This window comes from Callorhinchus milii, unplaced genomic scaffold (genome assembly GCF_018977255.1).
Source record: "Callorhinchus milii isolate IMCB2004 unplaced genomic scaffold, IMCB_Cmil_1.0 Scaffold14, whole genome shotgun sequence".
In the NCBI taxonomy this organism is placed as follows: Eukaryota; Metazoa; Chordata; class Chondrichthyes; order Chimaeriformes; family Callorhinchidae; genus Callorhinchus; species Callorhinchus milii.
This window is the reverse complement of record NW_024704755.1, coordinates 10,265,381-10,284,707: the sequence shown is the minus strand read 5'-3', so window position 1 is coordinate 10,284,707 and position 19,327 is coordinate 10,265,381. Positions and strand designations below refer to the sequence as shown.

General features: G+C 37.2%; 1 protein-coding gene across 18 annotated transcripts in view; it reads left to right on the top strand.

The window, feature by feature from the left end:
* The window catches only part of rpgrip1l (RPGRIP1 like), a 74,205-nt gene that overhangs the window by 41,710 nt on the left and 13,168 nt on the right, over nucleotides 1-19,327 (top strand). For 2 of the 18 annotated variants that reach the window (XM_007889462.2, XM_042340451.1), the window contains 19 exons: nucleotides 441-592; nucleotides 1,108-1,474; nucleotides 1,773-1,984; nucleotides 2,556-2,642; nucleotides 3,423-3,503; nucleotides 3,992-4,126; nucleotides 4,526-4,603; nucleotides 6,658-6,732; nucleotides 7,897-7,971; nucleotides 8,890-8,964; nucleotides 9,805-9,879; nucleotides 10,615-10,680; nucleotides 11,107-11,181; nucleotides 11,659-11,733; nucleotides 12,174-12,248; nucleotides 13,165-13,239; nucleotides 13,699-13,779; nucleotides 14,182-14,350; nucleotides 15,054-15,148. In XM_007889462.2, the coding sequence (XP_007887653.1) occupies nucleotides 441-592; nucleotides 1,108-1,474; nucleotides 1,773-1,984; nucleotides 2,556-2,642; nucleotides 3,423-3,503; nucleotides 3,992-4,126; nucleotides 4,526-4,603; nucleotides 6,658-6,732; nucleotides 7,897-7,971; nucleotides 8,890-8,964; nucleotides 9,805-9,879; nucleotides 10,615-10,680; nucleotides 11,107-11,181; nucleotides 11,659-11,733; nucleotides 12,174-12,248; nucleotides 13,165-13,239; nucleotides 13,699-13,779; nucleotides 14,182-14,350; nucleotides 15,054-15,148 (2,123 nt within the window). The remainder of the gene's footprint in view (nucleotides 1-440; nucleotides 593-1,107; nucleotides 1,475-1,772; nucleotides 1,985-2,555; nucleotides 2,643-3,422; nucleotides 3,504-3,991; nucleotides 4,127-4,525; nucleotides 4,604-6,657; nucleotides 6,733-7,896; nucleotides 7,972-8,889; nucleotides 8,965-9,804; nucleotides 9,880-10,614; nucleotides 10,681-11,106; nucleotides 11,182-11,658; nucleotides 11,734-12,173; nucleotides 12,249-13,164; nucleotides 13,240-13,698; nucleotides 13,780-14,181; nucleotides 14,351-15,053; nucleotides 15,149-19,327) is intronic. The other 16 variants (XM_042340443.1, XM_042340444.1, XM_007889469.2 and 13 more) reach the window with 16 other exon arrangements.

Here is a 19,327-nt window from a genome sequence, read left to right as displayed (position 1 = left end):
TTGAATCGCAGGAAACAGAGTCTTGATCCATCATTGCATGCGCAGAAAAACTTCCTTTCCTGCGATTCCAATGCTTACTGGTAAGTGTGCATGCATTGACAGGTCAAGACTCATTGATCGGGGAAACATAGTCTTGACCTGTCAACACATGCACATGTACTGACTGCCGTGACAAATTACTGCAGTGAACGGCTGCAATGAATTACGGAGGCGTAGTGTAGATTATTGATAAAATCGGATTTTATATTGTAGTTTGCTTGCAAACTATCGCTTTAAATCATTAAATGTTATGGTCCTGACTTCTGTAAGTTTTACTGTATAAGTAATTCATTGATTTTTAAAGAGATATCCACACAAGACAAAGCAATTAGTATTATCATAGAAATAATGCTCTCTGAATATAAATCTTTCTTTAAATGCAATCATGATTTTGAATGCAGGTATCAGAGGAGATGTTAAAGATTATGGTACATTGGAATACTGGATTAGGCTACGAGTGCCAATGGATCAAGCCATTAGACTTTACAAAGAACGAACAAAGGCCCTTGGGTATATTGTTTCTAATCTGAAAGCAGATGATAAAACACCGGAGGTAAATTCCTTGTAATGAAGTGTTTTAGTTTAGTTTTTAGTTGTGTTTATTGCCTTCTAGCTTTCTTTATGAAACATACTTTCTGATTAAGATGATGTTAAAAATATCCAGCATTCTTGACCTGTACGTAGTACAATATTCTGCTGATTCTCCAATTTTTAGTACAGTATAAAAAAGTTCCTGTCTCCGCACAGAGATTGAGCAATACCGAGGTCTATACTTAAGATAGATCATTTAATCTTTTCTAAATATTTATACTTAAGAAATTTCCCAATCTTTCATCTCATTGGCCTCTGCCTACAAAATGTAAAGTAATTTAGAAGTAACTTATTGCTGCAAATGCATTGTCTTAATCATTTTAATCCTGTTTCTCATGCCTCCTCTTTCTGTATTAGATAAATGTAAGAATGATAGAAGCTAAAGAAGATTTTTTTTTATGACTTAGCATGTATTTCCCCCTTGAGCTAATTAATAATAGCCTTTAATCATAATGTGTTTTCTCAATTAATCTATAGGTACCCACCATTTCGCAGATAAACACTTCACCACTAGCAGATGGTAATCTGAACGAACTTTATATCACTATAAAATTCTGCTCCAACCTACAAACTGAAAGGAGGAATGGCCAGCCAAGTCCTTACGTTGTCTACAAGTTTTTTGATTTTGCAGACCATGATACGTCGATAATCCCGAACACTAACGAGCCACAGTTTGACGATCACTTCAGCTTTCCTGTACCAATGAATGCAGATCTTGACAAATATCTTAAGTCAGAATCATTACACATTTATGTATTTGATGATGAAGAGCCTGATAACACCTTTTACCTGGGCAAGGCCAATGTTCCCCTTATTTCACTCGCTCATGACAAGTACATCACAGGTAATAATTGATAGCTCCTTTTTTTTGGAGAATGCTGACTTGGTTGATATCAGTAACTGATTGTACAGTTGATCTTGGATGGAAATCTGTACTCTGTCAATCAGTAACACATTGTTGGATCACTGGGCCTGTCTGTAATTTGTTACTGCAGCTAACCTCAGAAATATCCAATAGTAATAACAGAGCCAACAGAAGATGCAGTCTTGTTGAATTTGATGTAAAAAAAATGTGCAGCTTTCTTGTCCTTTCCAGTCATTTAATACTGATGAAGTGGTTTCATTCATTGATTTATTTGCAGGTACATTTGAACTTAGAAATTCTGAAGGGCAGGCCAATGGCACAGTCAATGTTGTGCTTAAATGGCAGAATTCATACTTTCCACCAAGTGGATCCACAATGACAGTGGAACAAGCTGAAGTGGTACCAAAGCAAGAACCAGAAAAGTTGCCAATAGAAGAAGAACTGAAGGCATCACCATTATCTAAACCTTCGTCAGGGACCGTAGTTAAGGCAAGGCAATTAACTTTCTTCAATTTCACTGGTACAAATGATTCCATTTGCACACTCCGAATGAACAAGCCTGTGAAAAAGCTATACAATATCAGTTATTTCATTTCATTAGTTTGTCAGATGACTAGTATATTTGACATATTTGTGAGATGATTCTTTTTTGTTCTTGACATTATTAAGTGCAAATATACGGGCAAAAGAATTAAAATCTGGCATAATTTCTACCTCTTTGTCTCCATACAGTGTGTCCCATGTTGTAGAAAAGACCATAATTTGACCATGCTTAATGTAAGGTATGCCTTCATTTCAGATGATGAAAACCACAATATGTTTTATCAAGGCCACAATTAAAAAGTTCAAACCATGACCCTTTCAAATGCCCTTATATTCCCCTTTAGCAATCAGCCAACACTGTCCTCAGCAACAGCTGATAGCAAGCTGCCCATTCTGCCCTTAAGTTCAGAGGTGCATGACCCAAAAGAAGTAGAAGGGAAAGCAATTTGGGAAAGAGAGATTACTGAACAAAGAAAATTTATTAATATTCTTAAATGTGTGTCCTTTGTTATTTTAGATGCCACCGACTCCCAAACCCAGAAAATTATACATTGATTCTGGAAAACAAGAAAGAAGAGTGTCTTTTGCAGATCCTTCTGCAACAGTAAGCATATCACTGACAATAATCTTCTGTGTTTTAGTAACCATGATAAATATGCACAACTGTTTTATTTGTATCAAACCGTATAACTTACAAATTCTATGCAACCATTCGGAACACAAAATAAATGATATGGACAGAACGGGAGAAAATATTGGTGTGAAATTTGCGATGTTTCCTAACATGCTTCTTGAGTGACTATAACTATCATGAGGACTGCATTATTAAACACAGCAAAAATATCTAAAATAACTCACCTGTCAATCAGTGTAGCCTCCTGGAGTGTTTAATAATAATCCTTACATTTGATATAGGGCCTTATCTCATCTTTGAGATGTCTCAAAGTGCTTCACAGAATATATTGTAAAGTGAATCGACTGTATATTTTGTGGGCGAAACGCGGCAGCCAATTGTGCATATCAGTGTCCTACAAACTTTCTGGATTGAGTGACTAAATGATTATTATTATTTTTAAGTGATTATTACTCCCAGCCTATCTTGGCATTTTCCCAATGGACCTGCTCTGTAATCTGCTATTGATAATTCGGAATATAACAAATGTGGTAATTTCCCAAGGAACATAATATGACAGGTCTCAAATTGTGCCCCATTGCTATAATACGAAGACACATTCAGCACAAAAAACACTGTCAACTACCTTGCAGTGAAACTCAGCAATTTAACCCAACTACTGACTAAAGTCCATGTGTGCTCGACAACATGTTAATTGTCCTGGTTTCATATCTAGCTTTTTTTGTTTTTGTTCTGTTAAATAATGTGCAGATATCCAGATCTTCTACTGTTGTTGAAAAGAAGTTAGAAGAGGTTGAAAGTATTCCAGCAAAACCTGAACAAATTAGCCAGGTACATAGCAAGAAGTATTAGTGTAATGTAACCTCAACCTCCAAGTACAGATAGTGATTTTATGATGGTGAGTCATGTAAGTTAAGTTCCCAGGGTTGACCTTTAGTAAGTGTTGAACTAACCGTTCTCAGCTGACAAACTTAGGCTTTTGCCTAGATCCATCAAACTCCACGTACAAATAGGGTGTTACATATATCCAGAAGATGAAATTGACTTTGGACTTGCATCTCTAATGCTGCAGTGCTGGGTTAGAATAGGAATGGACTTTGTGGTTTGATATTGAGCCACACAGATCAGGAAGATCCCAATCTTTGGTATGTGTTGGACTACAATAATTATTTTCAGTTGGGGCACCAGGGATTAGAAGCCTGCTTTCTCTTTAACTTTTCCTCCTATTTTAAGATAAATACTCCAGAAAACAGTTGTATGTTATTCAATATTGGTTTGATGCCAGTTTTTTATGTTTTGTTTGGTTAAATAATTTATAGGTAAAACAAGGTTGCAGTTTAGTTAGGAAGAAGCAAGAGGAAGCTAAAATTGAGCCAGGAACAGATGATACTGTGGTTGAAACGAAATTAGAAGAGGTGGAAAATATTTCAGCAAAACCTGAAGAAAATAGCCAGGTATATAGCAAGAAGCATTAGCTTAACTGAGTTGAACGTATGCTTTTGTCGAGATTCTTCCTCCTCCACATACAGATAGGATGTTGCATGTCATCCATTGCATGAAATTGACTGGTGTCTGGTGCTACAATGAAGGGTAGGGTTTGGACTTTAATGGTGGTGGGATACAGAGACATAAAGATCAGGAAGATTTCAGATTTGATCTTTGGTATGTATTGAATTAACTGTTCTCTCGGAAGCAGCTTTGTTTCATGGCCCTATTTCTGATTTTGTGGCCTGTTACACTTTGTCTTTCCTTCCCTTTTAAAATGAATACTGAAGAAAACAGTTACAAATATAGTTATAGTATCCAATTACAGCACCATGCCAAATGTTTTTTCCACCATTAATATTTTTTAGGTAAAGCGATCTCCCAGTGTTGTTGCCAAACAGCGAGAAGAGGTTAACAGTTCAGAAAAAGATGAAACAATACCCCAGGTACTTCCCTCTTCCACACATCAACAGTGAAGAAAATAGGCTTGACGATTTGACTCGACTTAAATCAGTGCCTGCTTAACTTAACCACTTGCTGATTGACTGCTGCATGTTAAAAGCAGCAAATCCCCATTGAGACAAAGTCTTTTCACGCTTCTGAAAATGCTTGAAGATGTCTATGTGACACACTAGGCCAAATTTGTGCTCATGCAAATATCTCTATTTAAATTAAATTCCACTCACATTGTTTCTTTTAATAACATTGGCCCATAGCCAAATCATCAAAACATTCAAATATAGGTGTGCCAGAGATGCAAAGAAATATATGTTGCCCATACTTTTGCATTAGTTATTTCATGTAGCTAAGTCGTTCCACCTAATTTATAGAAAGGGTTGTTGGTGCTGTGCGTTTCTAGATAAATAATAATAATAATTCTTGCATTTGATATAGTGCTTCTCATGTCTTCTAGACGTCTCAAAGCGCTTCACAGAATATACTGTAAAGTGAATTGACGGTATATTTTGTTGGCGAATCATGGCAGCCAAATGTGCAAATCAGGGTCCCACAAACAATCATGGATTGAGTGACCAAATGTATTTATTTTTTTCTTGAGGGATTATTATCCCTGGAAAAGCGATCTTCCAATCGACTAACAACTGAGTTCCTACTTACTGCTAGGTAAACAGAGGCGTGTGAAGTAAAGAAACTTGCCCAACATTTCGCTCTGCAGGGAATAGAACCCAGGTCCCTCACTTGTGAGGCGAGTGCTCTAACCACTGAGCTACAGAACTCCACATAAAGCCTCTTTGTAGAACATACTGATGCAGCTATCAGTCGTACATCAACCAATAATTTTCTGCAGTTGAGTAATCATGATAAGGCCACTAATTAAAATAATGAAATTTTATCATTCACTTTTTATATTAAATAGTTCAATCTACTTATACGTTTACAACACAAATGGCATGGGTGTGTGGAAAGATTATGTAATGTAACATTTTGATATTTTATTTGTTGTAATATGGAGACACAGTTCTAATTAGTACTCACCTTCCATTGATCTCTCCCTTTGAAATTCAAGACAAGCTCTAACTAAAGCCCACATTTGCTTGATCCCATGTTAATCACACCTAGTTTTTCTTTCTTGTTCTGTTAATTAGTTTTGCAGAAATCCTCTTCTGAAAAAAAGTTAGATGAGGTGAAAAATATTCCAGCCAAACCTGAGAAAATTAACCAGGTACATAGCAAGAAATAGTCTCGTAACTTAAGGCAAACTTATGGGTAGGTTTCTCAACACTCCATGTACAGATAGAATGGTGCTTGTCATCCAATGGATGTAAATGACTTGAGACTTCAGTCGCTCTGTCTCCAGTGCTGTGGCGATGGGTTACGGATGTAGAGTTTGTTGTGCATATTGATCTATACACATCAAATGGTCCCAGGTTTGATCTTTAATATGGTTGAACTAACCATTCTTAACTGGGATGCCTTCAGCTAAATACATTAAAATGTACAGCACAGAAATAGGCCATTCGGCCCAACTGCTCTATGCCGGTGTTTATGCTCCACATGAGCCTCATCCTGCTCTTCCTCAACTAAGCCTTCAAGTTAGCAGCCAATTTTCTGTCCATGGTCCACCTTAAAATCTACCTCATGAACTGGTCATAAGATCACCTCCACATTCCCCCTCTCCTTCCCCTCCCCCAACCCACCCACTGTAATGTGATCCAAGGTGAAGGATGCTATATTAAAACAAGTTGTTGCACCTTTTCTTTATTTTTCATTAAATAATTTATAGGTAAAGCGAACTTCTAGTGTCAGTGACAGGACATTAGAGGAGATTAGAAGTGCTGCAGGAGAAGCTGAAGCAGGGAACCAGGTATACACATTAGAAATCCAAATTGTTTTTCTAATCAAGAAAAAACAGCCGTGTATGTAACTATATGACACACAGCTTAGCTCTGGACCAATTTTTTTTGTAAAATTGTTGTAAGGTGCTTTGAGATATTATCATAGATGAAACAAATTTTTATTTTTTTCATAAAATTATTTGTAGGTTAAGCGAACTCCCAGTGGGAGGAAGCTAGAGGAGAGTAAAAGTGGTACAGGAACAGACGAACCAGTGAACCAGGTAGATACAGTAGTACGCAATGAGCAGGCAACATTAACGTTAATTATCAAACTAGCTGATTGACAACTCTATTTTAAATATAATATGACCCCTGTCCATGCAAAAAAATGCTGCTTTTTCTTCAGGAAGACAATGTGAAATTGGTGCTTAAGCACATATAGATTCTACTCATATGGCTTCTTTGATTTGGAATGAAGTGCAGATACATAGCAAGAAATGTTACGAAATCTTTTCTAGAACTCTCACTAGGGTGTTGCAAGACATTCACTACATTAGATTGATTTCAGCACCTTGGGACATCCTTTCAAGGTGAAAGCACTGTATAAGTGTAATTTGTTGTTGTTGCTGACTTGGAATTTATGTCGCTGATGCTATGAACAGGTAGTGATAGGTTAGGATGTGAATGGATATTTTGGTATAATCCACACAGATCAGGAAAGTCCCAGGTGTGTATATCTTTGGTATGTGTTGAACTAACTGTTCCATGATGATGTAGCTTGGTGAGTGGCCTGTTTTTCCTCTAGCCTATAATCCTTGTTTAACATGGGTCCTTGTGTACGTAATCATATGGTATTTAGTGTTAGCTCTGAACCAGTTTTTAATTTCTTTTGTTAAATAATTTGTAGGTAAAACAAACTCCCAGTGGCAGGACGATAGAGATGAAATGTGATACAGGAACAATTGAACCAATGAGCCAGCTCTATATACTTGCATACATACTGCAGGGAAGACTAGTGATAATATCCAAACCATTGAAAGTCTAACATGTGCATCAAATGTTTGATTGGTGCCTGATTATCCTTCCGCCCACTGATTCATAGCTCCATGTCCAGACATTAAAACAGGTGAAGTCTCAGTGGTTTGTGTTGAATTAACTGTTCGAAAATGAGGCAGCTGAGGTTAGTGACCCATTTTCCCTCTAGATGATAATCCTCGGTTAAACTGTGGACTCCCCTTCGTCTTTCCCCTGGTCTATATCCAACCCTTTTAATTTAAGGGATTCCGAGACATCGTACATCAAGAGTACCAAAAAAATGCAAGATGTATTGTTACTTAAGAAAACAGTTCTGCATGTAATTATATGGTGTTCAACGTTGGCTGTAATATGGTATTTAGCGTTAGCTCTGCACCAATGTTTAATTTTTTTTGTTAAATAATTTATAGGTAAAACAATCTCCCAGTGACAGGAAGTTAGGGGAAACTAAAAGTGCTCCAGGAACAGCTGAACCAGTGAGCCAGGTACATACACTTATAAACACAATAAACAGGAAACAGTTGTGTTGATATCCAATCCAGATAAGTTCTAGCATGTTCATCATCTCTGTGACCAGTGCCTCATCATCCAACGACCATCTACTGACTTGCATCTCCATGTTAGATAAAACTGCTTGTTTTCCGTTAACTAATTTGTAGGCAAAGCGAACTCTCAGTGATAGAAAGCCAGAGGAAACAAAAAGTGCTGTAGGAACAAATGAACCAGTAAGCCAGGTATATACACTTTCATATAATAAGCAGGAAAGACTAGTGATAATTTCCAAACCAGATAAGGTCTAGCAAATGCATCAACTCATTAATCAGTGGCTGATCACACTTCCATCTGCTTCCTCACAGTTTAAAATTAGATATAAATCGTCCCACGACAACCAAACCCTGATTTTTCTTCTGCAAAATGTATGTAAAGGTCAACCGGGCATTCAAGGTGAAGTTGATGCTTTAGCACATATTTCCTTTTAAAGTAAATCCTTCTCGTATTGCTTCTTTGATTTGAAATGCAGTGCCGATACATGCCAAGAAATGTTAGCAGAATTAAGACAAACCTATGAATTGGTGTAGACTCCTCTACCTCCACATACCTCCTTGTTTGTCACCCACTGGAAGAAATTGTCTTTGGTCCCATGTCTCTGGTGCTGTAATGATGGGTTAGGATGTAAATGGATTTTCTGGTATAATCCTGACGCACACATATCAGCAAAGTCACAGGTGTGATATTTTGTATGTGTTGAACCAACTGTTCCATAATGACATAGCTGTGGTTAATGGCCTGTTTCCCTCTAGTCTGTAAGATGAGTACTCAAGAAAACAGTTATGTATGTAATTAATTGTTCCACAATGGAACTGCTCCATTTTTTTTCAATAAAATTGTTTCATAATTTGTAGGTAAAGCGAACTCCTAGTGGCAGGAAGCTACAGGAGACTAAAAGTGCTGCAGGAACAGATGAAGCAGTCAGCCAGGTATACACTTGCATACATTCTGCATGAAAAACTAGTGGTTATATCTAAACCATTTAAGGTCTAGCATGTGCATCAAATCTTTGAACAGTGCCTGATTACCCTTCCGCCCACTGAATTATAGCTCCATGTCCAGACAATAAAATTGTTTTTTTCTTCCAAAAATGCATGGAAAGCTCAACCAAACATGCCAAAGCATATATAGATTCCACTCAACCTGTTTGTTTGATTTGGCATGCAGACCAGATACAGCACAATAAATATTAACAGGATTAAGACAACCAATGCGTTTTTCAAGACTCCTCAACTTCCACATAGAGGTAGAGTGTTGAATGTTATCAATTGGAAGAAATTAAATGGGACTCATGTTTCTGGTGCAATCATGGGTTAAGATGTGAATGGACTTTCTGGTGTAAATTCTGTGCCACACAGATCAGGAAAGTCCCAGGTGTCTTCTCTGTGGTATGTGTTGAACTAACTGTTCTAAAATGAGGCAACTGAGGTTAGTGACCCATTTTCCCTCTAGAAAATAATCCCCTGTTAAACTGTGTACTCCCCTTTGTTGCGTTTTTTTAGCTGAATTTGTGTCCTGTCTTAAAATCTACTACTTCAACCATGCTTATAGTCGCTTCCCCCTTCTCTCCCCTGCCTGTTGTTCAACCTTGTTAATTTAAGGGATTCAGAGACATCGTTCATCAAGGGCACTATATAAATGCAAGTCGCTATTGTTACTTAAGAAAACAGTTCTGCATGTAATTATATGGTATTCAACGTTGGCTGTAATATGGTATTTAGCGTTGGCTCTGCACCAATGTTTAATTTTTTTTGTTAAATAATTTATAGGTAAAGCAATCTCCCAGTGACAGGAAGTTAGGGGAAACTGAAAGCGCTGCAGGAACAGTTGAACCAGTGAGCCAGGTACATACACTTATAAACACATAAATAGGAAGGAGTAGTGTTGATATCCAATCCAGATAAGGTCTAACATGTGTATCAACTCTGTAACCAGTGCCTTATCATCCAAGTACCATCTGCTGATTCGCATCTCCATGTTAGATATAGCTGCTTGTCTTCAGCAGAATGCATGTAAACATTCTGACATTTCGTGCTGTGTATCTGCACTGTATTCCAAATCGAATAAGTTGGATGAGTGGTATCTATATGTGCTTAAGCACCAATTTCAGCCTGGTTGATCTTTCCATGCATTTTGTTGAAGAAAAAGCAAGGCTGATACAGAGCAAAAGGCATTTCAGCAGAATTAAGACAAACCTTTGCATTTTTCTGGACTCCTCAGCCTCCACATACAGGTAGACATGTCATATATGTCATTCACTAAAATAGTTTGACTTGGGATGTAGAACTCTGGTGATACACTGATGGGTTAGGCTGCGAATGGACTTTTGGATATAATCTTCAGCCACTTTCCAGAGATCAGGAAAGTCCCAGGTGTGTTCTTTGAATAAAGTGTTCTCAGATGAGGCAACTGTCCTTCGTAACCTGTTTTCCCTTTAGTTTATAATTCTCTTTCAAGCTGTGTATTCCCCCTCTGTCTTGTCTTCTCTCTAGTTGTCTTTAATTCCTATCTCAAAATATATTGTGTTCGGCTTTGGCCAGCTATGCAACAATTTTTAATTGTCACTGAATAATTCATAGGTTAAGAGAACTCCCAGTTTCAGGAAGCAAGAGGAGACTATAAGTGATGCAGAATCAGCTGTACCAGTAAGCCAGTTATATATACTTGCACACAATTATCAGGGAAGACTAGCTTCAATAGCAGCTAAGATCTAGGATGTGCAACAACTCCTTGATCATTACCTGATCACCCTAATACCTTGATTTACAGTTCCATGTTAGATTTAACAAGTTCTGCGTAAAAAAAAAATCCTGTTTAATCTATAATCCCCTTTTAAAATGAATACTCCCCTCCATTTCCCCTCCTTTCCATCAATCTTCAAAACCCACCTTGAAACCTACCTTTTCAACTGTGCCTAGAGTCACCACTCCCCTATCCCTCTTTCCCTGCTCAGGCTCCTACTGTTCACCCTGTAGTGTTCTAAGATATTATCCTACATGAAGTTGTGTGTGTAATTATATGGTGTTCAAAATTGGCTGTGGACCAATTTCTTTCCATTAACTAACTTGTAGGTAAAGCGAACTCCCAGTGGCAGGAAGCTAGAGGAGGCAAAAAGTGCTGCAGGAACAAATGAACCAATAAGCCAGGTATATACACTTCCATACAATAAGCAGGGAAGACTAGTGATAATTTCCATCAACTCATTAATCAGTGCCTGATCACATTTCGACCTGCTTCCACACAGCTTGACGTTAGATATAAATCGTCCCACGACTAAAACAAAACCCCTGATTTTTCTTTAGCATGTAAAGGTCAAGCAGGCATTCAAGGTGAAATTGTGGCTTAAGCATGTATCTCCTTTTAAAGTAGATTCTTCTCGTATTGCTTCTTTGATTTGACTCACACATATCAGCAAAAGCCCAGGTGTGATATTTGGTATGTGTTACCAACTGTTCCATGATGAAATAGCTGTGGTTAATGGCCTGTTTCCCTCTAGCCTATAAGATGAGTATTCAAAAAAACAGTTGTGCTGGATAATGTATGGTGATTAAATGGTGTTCAGCAATGGCTCTGCCATTTTTTTAATAAGAATGTTTTTAATAAGAATGTTTCATAATTTGTAGGTAAAGCAAACTCCTAGTGTCAGGAAGCTACAGGAGATTAAAAGTGCTACAGGAACAGTTGAAGCAGTCAGCCAGGTATATACACTTGCATACAATATGTAGGGAAGACTAGCGATAATATCCAAACGAACTAAGGTGCAGCATGTACACCAACTCTTTGATTAATGGCTGATCACACTTCCACACAAAGCTGCACGTTAGAATAAAACACATCCCACATCTAGCCAAAGAAATCCTACTTATTATTCAGCAAAAGGCATGGAAAGGCCAATCAAGCACAGTAGGTGAAAATGGTACTTAAGCACATTCAGGTTTCATCCATTTTCCTTTTTTTATTTGGAATGCTGCGCAGTCACATAGTAATGTTAGCAGATTTAAGACAAACCTATATATTGTTATAGGCTTCTCAACCCCCACATACACATAGGGTGTTGGATATCATCCACTAGAACAAATTATCTTGGGACTCATGAGGTTCAAGCTTGGAGGTGTACCATTTCTATTTTTATTTGTAGATAAAGCGAACGCCCAGTGGTAGGAAGCTAGACGAGACCAAAAGTGCAACTGGAGTAGATGAACCAGTGAGCCAGGTATACACACTTGCGTGGAAGAAGCAGGGAAGACTATTGATAATAACCAAATCAGAAAAGCTTTAGCATGTACCACTTGCTGATACATAGCTCAGTGGTAGATACAACACATCCTGCATCCAGACAAAAATAACTAGAAATGTTAGCAAAATAAAGACAAACCTAGACATTTTTCTCGACTCCTCAACCTCCACCTAAATGTCATCCCCTCGAAGAAATTGATTTGGAGCTTGTGTCTCTGCTGATACACTGACGAGCTGGGATGTGAATGATCTTTCTACTATAAACCTGAGCCACCCAGTTCCCAACATATAATAATAATAATAATCCTTGCATTTGATATAGCGCTTTTCATGTCTTCTAGACGTCCCAAAGCGCTTCACAGAATATACTGTAAAGTAAATTGACTGTATATTTGTGGGTGAACGCGGCAGCCAATTGCGCACAGCAGTGTCCCACAAACAGTCGTAGATTGAAAATGACCAATTTTATTATTGTTTTTGGTTTTGGAGGGATTATTATTAGGTGTGTGGAGTAAGGAAACTTGCCCAAGGTTTCGCCCTGCCTGGAATTGAACTCAGGTCTCTCGCTTGCAAAGCAAGTGCTCTAATTATTTTTACCAAAGGTCCCGGTGTGATCATCTGTATATGTTGAACTAACTTCTCAGAACTCCGCTTTTGCCCTGTTCTCCCCTCTGTTTTGCCTCCTCTCTCACTATCTTCAATTCCCACCATAAAACTTACCTCTTTGACTATGGTCACCTCAGCATTCCCCCTCCTTTTTTTGGTATCTGACTCTCATTAAAGATTTATGAAAAGTTAGCATATGTGAAGGATGCTTTATAAATGCCAGTTGTTGTTGTAGTTTATCATGGACAGTGCACCAGTTTTTAATTTTTTTGTGAAATAATTTGTAGATAAAGCGAACTCCCAGTGACAGGAAGTTAGAGGAGACTAAAAGTGCTGCAGGAACAGTTGAACCAGTGAGCGAGGTATATACACTTGTACGCAATCTGCATGGAGGACTAGCAATACTATCCAAACCATTTGATGTCTCGCATGTGCATCAACTCACCTTAATTCACAGCTACATGTTGGATAATGTCAGTGGTATTAAACTTATGCATTTCTCGATTGCGCAACTTCCACATTCAGGTTGGGTGATGCAAGTCATTCACGACAATAGATTGGCTTGAGTCTTGTGTCGTTGGTACTGTAATCATGGGTTAGGATGTGAACGGACTTGGTGTAATCCCAGTGTGAAAATCCAGGTGTGATTGTTAGTATGTGTTGAATTAATTATACTCAGGTTGGGCAGCTGAGGTTCGTGGCCTATTTTCCCCCAGCCTATAAACTCCTTTTATGATGAGCATTCAAAAAACAATTGCGTGTAATTATATGTTCACTGTTGACATTCCACCAATTTTTAAGATTTTGTGTTCTATTTGTAGCTGAAGCGAACTCCCAGTATTGTGGCTCAGAAACGAGAAGAGGTTGAAGTTACTCCACAAACAGCTGAACCAGCAATCCAGGTATGTTTCCTTCCCCGTCATCACAGTAAATAGTGAACTTGACATCCAGATTATGGATAGTATGGATCTACCATGTGTCTCAGGTTTTTGATCAGTGCCTATTCCTGTTGCTACCTTTTATAGGAATGGAGAGCTGTAATGAGTTGATAGTCCTGAAAATGTAATGGTTTTGATAGAAAAAATATTGTTCATTTGAGTTTTAGATTACTGCTTCTTTTGAAATTAAGCATGCAAATGAATAACAGAACAATTAATTATATTTCACTTTGCGAAACGCTTTTAAATTTCTGTTTTTGCATACTTAATTTATTTGGAAATAATAAAGGAGTCATGCAATAATACGTGGTTATACATGCAATGTGCTGTCTATTATTATATCATGTATATCATTTTAAAAATCAGGATGGCAAAGGCACAGCCTTGGAAGATGGAGCGGAGCCAAATTTTGAGAAGGTTCAGGAAGAAGGAGAGCTTTCAGAGTTGTCTGATGGACAGGTTGCTTTTCCATCAGGACAAAGTGGAGCTATCTCAGAAGAAAGTGAAACAATAGATGTAAAAGAATCTGATCAAGGTTAGCTGCGTCATTCAATAAACTATTATTCACAGGATTCCACAAGTGTGTCTTATGTTTATGCGATGCAGTATAGCACGTATATAGAATGATGTACAACAAAGGGATTAACAGGACAGGTTAGGGATTGAGCCAGTGAGGTTTCTCGGTTTTGTGACTAGCACACCAGCTGTGTATTCATCCACGGAGCCATAAAGGAAGCTAATAAGTTGATTCTTTTCAGGCTTCTTGACTTTAGTAACGCATTATTTGCATCATCACCTTTTCTCTCACATTCTGGTTGTATTATATTGCTTTTTGAAAATAATGCAGTTAATTGACTGCTGCATGGCCTAGCTTCACTGCTCTCAAATGGTAACTTAAGACAACCACAATTGTGTTTTGCTATGTGTATTGTATGTAGTTATCATTGCATTTCTGTGCATCTGTGCATCAGACTTTTGAGATTCTAACCTGTATGTCTTAAAATGGTTTGAAGAATTTATTATGAGGAATTTGCCTGCCATGCAAGCAATCATTTTACTTCAGTAAATATAATCGTAAAATAACATCCATTTATGTTAGACATAACTTTTTACGAAGTTATTTGACTGGTTACCTAATCATATTTTTCTAACCACAATATTGTGCGGCCATCTGTTCCTACTATAAATCTAGGAAAAGATCATAACTCTAATTGTTTTCAGCACTGTTTCTTTCGCAGATGGGAATGATGCACAGGCAACTGATATTGATGAATCAATAACTGACAGCGATGACTCTATTGTCCCAGGCTGGCCATCAAAGGATATAAAGCAGGTTAGTCAATTCCTTTTAACAGTTGAAAATTGGATCCTGGGGACAGTAGAAAAGCATTTAGGAACAATTTTGATCCAAGGTTATATGATGATGAGGATCTGATAAATGAACCGATTATTTGATATTCATTTGATTGTATCATATGACTGAACCAACCATTCCCTTTGAAACAAACCACTGTAAGTGTTTCCAAGATTGCTTTGGAAAAAAAAACATATTTCCAGTTGCACATCATTCTGTTTAGTTAAAGTGTGCTGTGTGCATAATGATATGTTTTGGAATTAGCTCTGCAGGAAGAAGTATAGCCCTCTAAATTTACTTTCACTTTATTTATCTGGAACTAAGCTGTTATGTATCGTACATTCATGATTGCAGAAGCTGATTATAATGATATGTAGTGTGAAAACTGGTTAACACTGATATTCATTTTTTTAATAAATGTAACGCTCTCCAACTCAATAGCTGATAATGGCCCATTATGCATTTTCCACTGTAAATGAGAAATGAGTCCCTAAACAAACCATGCACTTACATTTGTTGAGTGCAATTTCCATTCATCGATGAATCTGAATACCAGATGAAAAGTTTAGATTACAATAACTGACAGTAATTGACAGCCAGACCTGTAAATTCCTAATTAGCATTAACACAACCTTTTTTATAAAACAACACTGTGCAGTTTTCTTTATTTGAAGTCTTTTGCGTCACAACTGGTCAGAAGTAACATGATTCAATACAGAGTAACCTTGATTCACTCTGAAAATACGCAGACTCAATTTATAAAGTATAACGTAGTTAGTGTTTATATTTTACAAAGAAAATGGGGATTAGAAGCTTAAAAGCTTTTTTATTTTGTAAGTTGAGTAAGTTCCTACTAGATTTCCTACCCTGAAAGTTGAGTTGATTATGTGTAAGTTTCTCCACAGCCCTGTATTTGACAGTTAATGATGGTCTCTACTAGCTGAAAGCTAAAAAGGCCATTTTACTGCGGGAAGTGCTGCATTTCATAGCTGAATTGGAGAAGTATCATTGGGAAGGTCTTGAACAAAATGACCTTTAGTACTCTCTGTGTACATTAATGGCTTATTGAGCTATCAGTTACAGAACATATCTCAGTTCCTAAGCTTGCTGTCTTTATTGAAAACAGCTGATTGATTCATTTATCAAGAGTAAGTGCAGAAGGTCATTTGAACCATGCTATTTCATTGATGCTCTGTCCCTATCCACCTACATGGTCTTGCATTACTAACATTGAGTAATATGACCAGCTACATTAGTCGGTAACCATTCCTGATTGGCTTTCAATCCCCAACCGGTCCTTAAGTAAAGCACATCTAACATCTCATTATATGACCAGCTACATTAAGCAATTGCCCACGGTTGATTGGCTACCAGTCTACTACTTTGTCTCCAGAGGGGTATAAAAATGCAACCACCAATTTCAAACTGTGGCACAGATGCCTTTTTAACCAGAGGAATCTATAGGATATTTAATTACATGTTACTGCACTAAAATGTTCAAATTTATGACGTTCTCAAATAAGGGATTACTTATTCCACAGCAAAGTAAAAATATATGGTGTGTTAATATACCTGCATTACATGTTGTTTGAATAAGGAAACAGACGCTTGTCTACAATATTAAAGTCTCAGTTTGCCCATAACGAAATAGGAGATCACTTATTCATAGTGTGTATTTTAAAGACGAATAATTCTTATTTACTTTGAATTTGGAATTCTCTGCACAAATGATTACTTTGTAGAGCTGAGATGAGCACTAAAAATACAGCCACCTTCAGCAGTTTGGTTTTTAAATTCCTGCGGGTGGGGAGATGCACAAGAAGAAATGCTGTCAGATAGCGAGTGTAATTATAGGATTAAAATCCATGTTCTGCTGTTGACTGCAAGATAATGAAAAATATACATTTCCAGGAGTGCTTAAGGTGTAGAACTCAACGGATCTTCTAATTACACAGTAACTCAGCAGATCGTCAATTACACAGTAATTTGTGATGCATACAAGGCTGTATTTTAAATGCACGAGTGTTTTCATGTTTAGTGTTGTAATTAAAGTGGCACACCGATTATGGTATTATACCACCAGCACATCACACTGTTTGGAGCTATTTCTTAGATGTTTTGATCAAAAAAGAAATCCAACAGGTTTCTTAGATGCTTGGCTACAGATTCTGTCTGCTTTCCCTGCCTGTGATGTATAATTAAACACGGATTACTTCATTTCATTTCATTTACAACATTTATGAGCTGCACTTTGTCAGAATGAAATGCTTGTCCCCTCCTTTCCTCACCAAAGTGGCGTAATTAGTGTTAGCATCTTCCTTAACAGTCTACATAAAGTTTAGTGCTTGTATTAAATCAAGTCATTAACATAATGTGCTGTACAATTTGCCCCTATCTCTTTTCGTTTCCACTACATCAAAGCTCTTTGGAGCAGCAGTGTAATTGGGCCATGCCGGCTTGTCAAGTTCAGTCAAGCTGATGGCTGCTTCTCCTCTGAAAAGCTTCCAGGCATAATAATTAATGGAGAAGAAAGTCAAGAAAATGTAAAAATTTGGACTGTTATCTATGAATATTTAATACATTTGAATAATCAGAAGTTAAGATTATCAATTTGATGTATAATACATTGATTAAAGCTGTGTGCTGGTCTTAGAAAGACATAAAACAGATATTTGAATTTTGTTGGCAGTACTTGAAAGGAGCCTAAACTTTTGGTCTGATCACCACATTTTCAAACTGAAGTCATGAACAGTGCATTAATGATTTTGTAATGATCTAGTGAAAAGGGCATTTATTGTAAACACCACTAGATTAAAAAAAATCATAAAATATGCATTTATTTAAGAAAAGCTAATGCATTCCATTCCTAATTCAACTTTGTCTGAAACTGATTTACTTTTATTTAATACTTACAATTACAGTTTTACATGCTGTTTAATTGTCCAGATTTTCCCTCAATTTAAAGCAAAAAAAATTCCAAATCTTTACTTCTCCTAAATTTAATTTCAGTTTTGTAACCTATTCAAAGACATGCAAAAGGAAGACAACCGAACAAATTAAATGTTTCATTTCACAAATACTTCATGGTTTGGAATTATGTATTGTATTTATAAATTGATTTATAAGAATAGTGTACTATTGTGCAGAGGTTGTTCCTAGTGTCTCCAATAAGGAAGTTAGGCTTGGAACGTAATCCTGGACTACGGGAAGATCACATGTAATACTTTTATTCTGTTAGCAACAACATTCAAAAGTCTAAAAAGCTTTAATACGCCATTGTTTTTATTTGTGTGCACAACCTAAATACATTTTTCGCAACTGCACATAAGGACAAACGGTAATCTGGACAATTAAACAACATGTAGTATGGTAATTGTGATGATTACATAACAGCAAATCAGTTTATGATAAACTAGGAATGGAATGCATTAGCTTTTCTCAAATAAATGAATATTTTGTGATTTTTTNAAATCATAAAACGAAAATGAAATAAGTATATATGGATATATCTGATGACTTGGTAAAGGCACCATAGAACAGAAGTTGCAGGTTTGAATCCTGGCCTTAGCTGATCTTAGCCAAGGCACCACATTTGGTTATGGTACTACACTTGCCTTCAGCATTGCTGGGTTGCAGAAGAGGAAATCAGCCAGCTTTCTTGCTTCTGAAAACTCATCCATTGACTGTGCAGGCGGTGAGCATGTGTGGAAGTCTGGTGAGGTCAGGATTGGGGTCAACTGTGATGACCCCTGGCCCAGTTGAATAATCTATTGAGATTCATTGTCAAGATTCGCACATGAAAAATGACTACTTGGGTCAATGGTAAATAGCGCTCCCCACCAATGCAATAGTTCTGCATCGGAGAGTAAGCACCTTCAGGAGAGGAGGGGGAAGGGGGAATGGGAAAAACAGATTGGTGGAGGAGAAGAAAAAACAGATGGGTAGAAATAAATATCATTTGACATTAATTAACCAAAGAAACAAAAAAAGGAAAATGCTATGAATGTTGCTTAATGCTTTGTGGTTAATCCTTAATCAGAACATGAAGAGTTGGGCTGGAGAAGCTTATTTATCAGAAAGAGGAGGGATTAGGAAATCAGAAAACAAAGACATTAGGAACAAGTTACAAGAATAAATATATCTGGATATGCAGAGAGG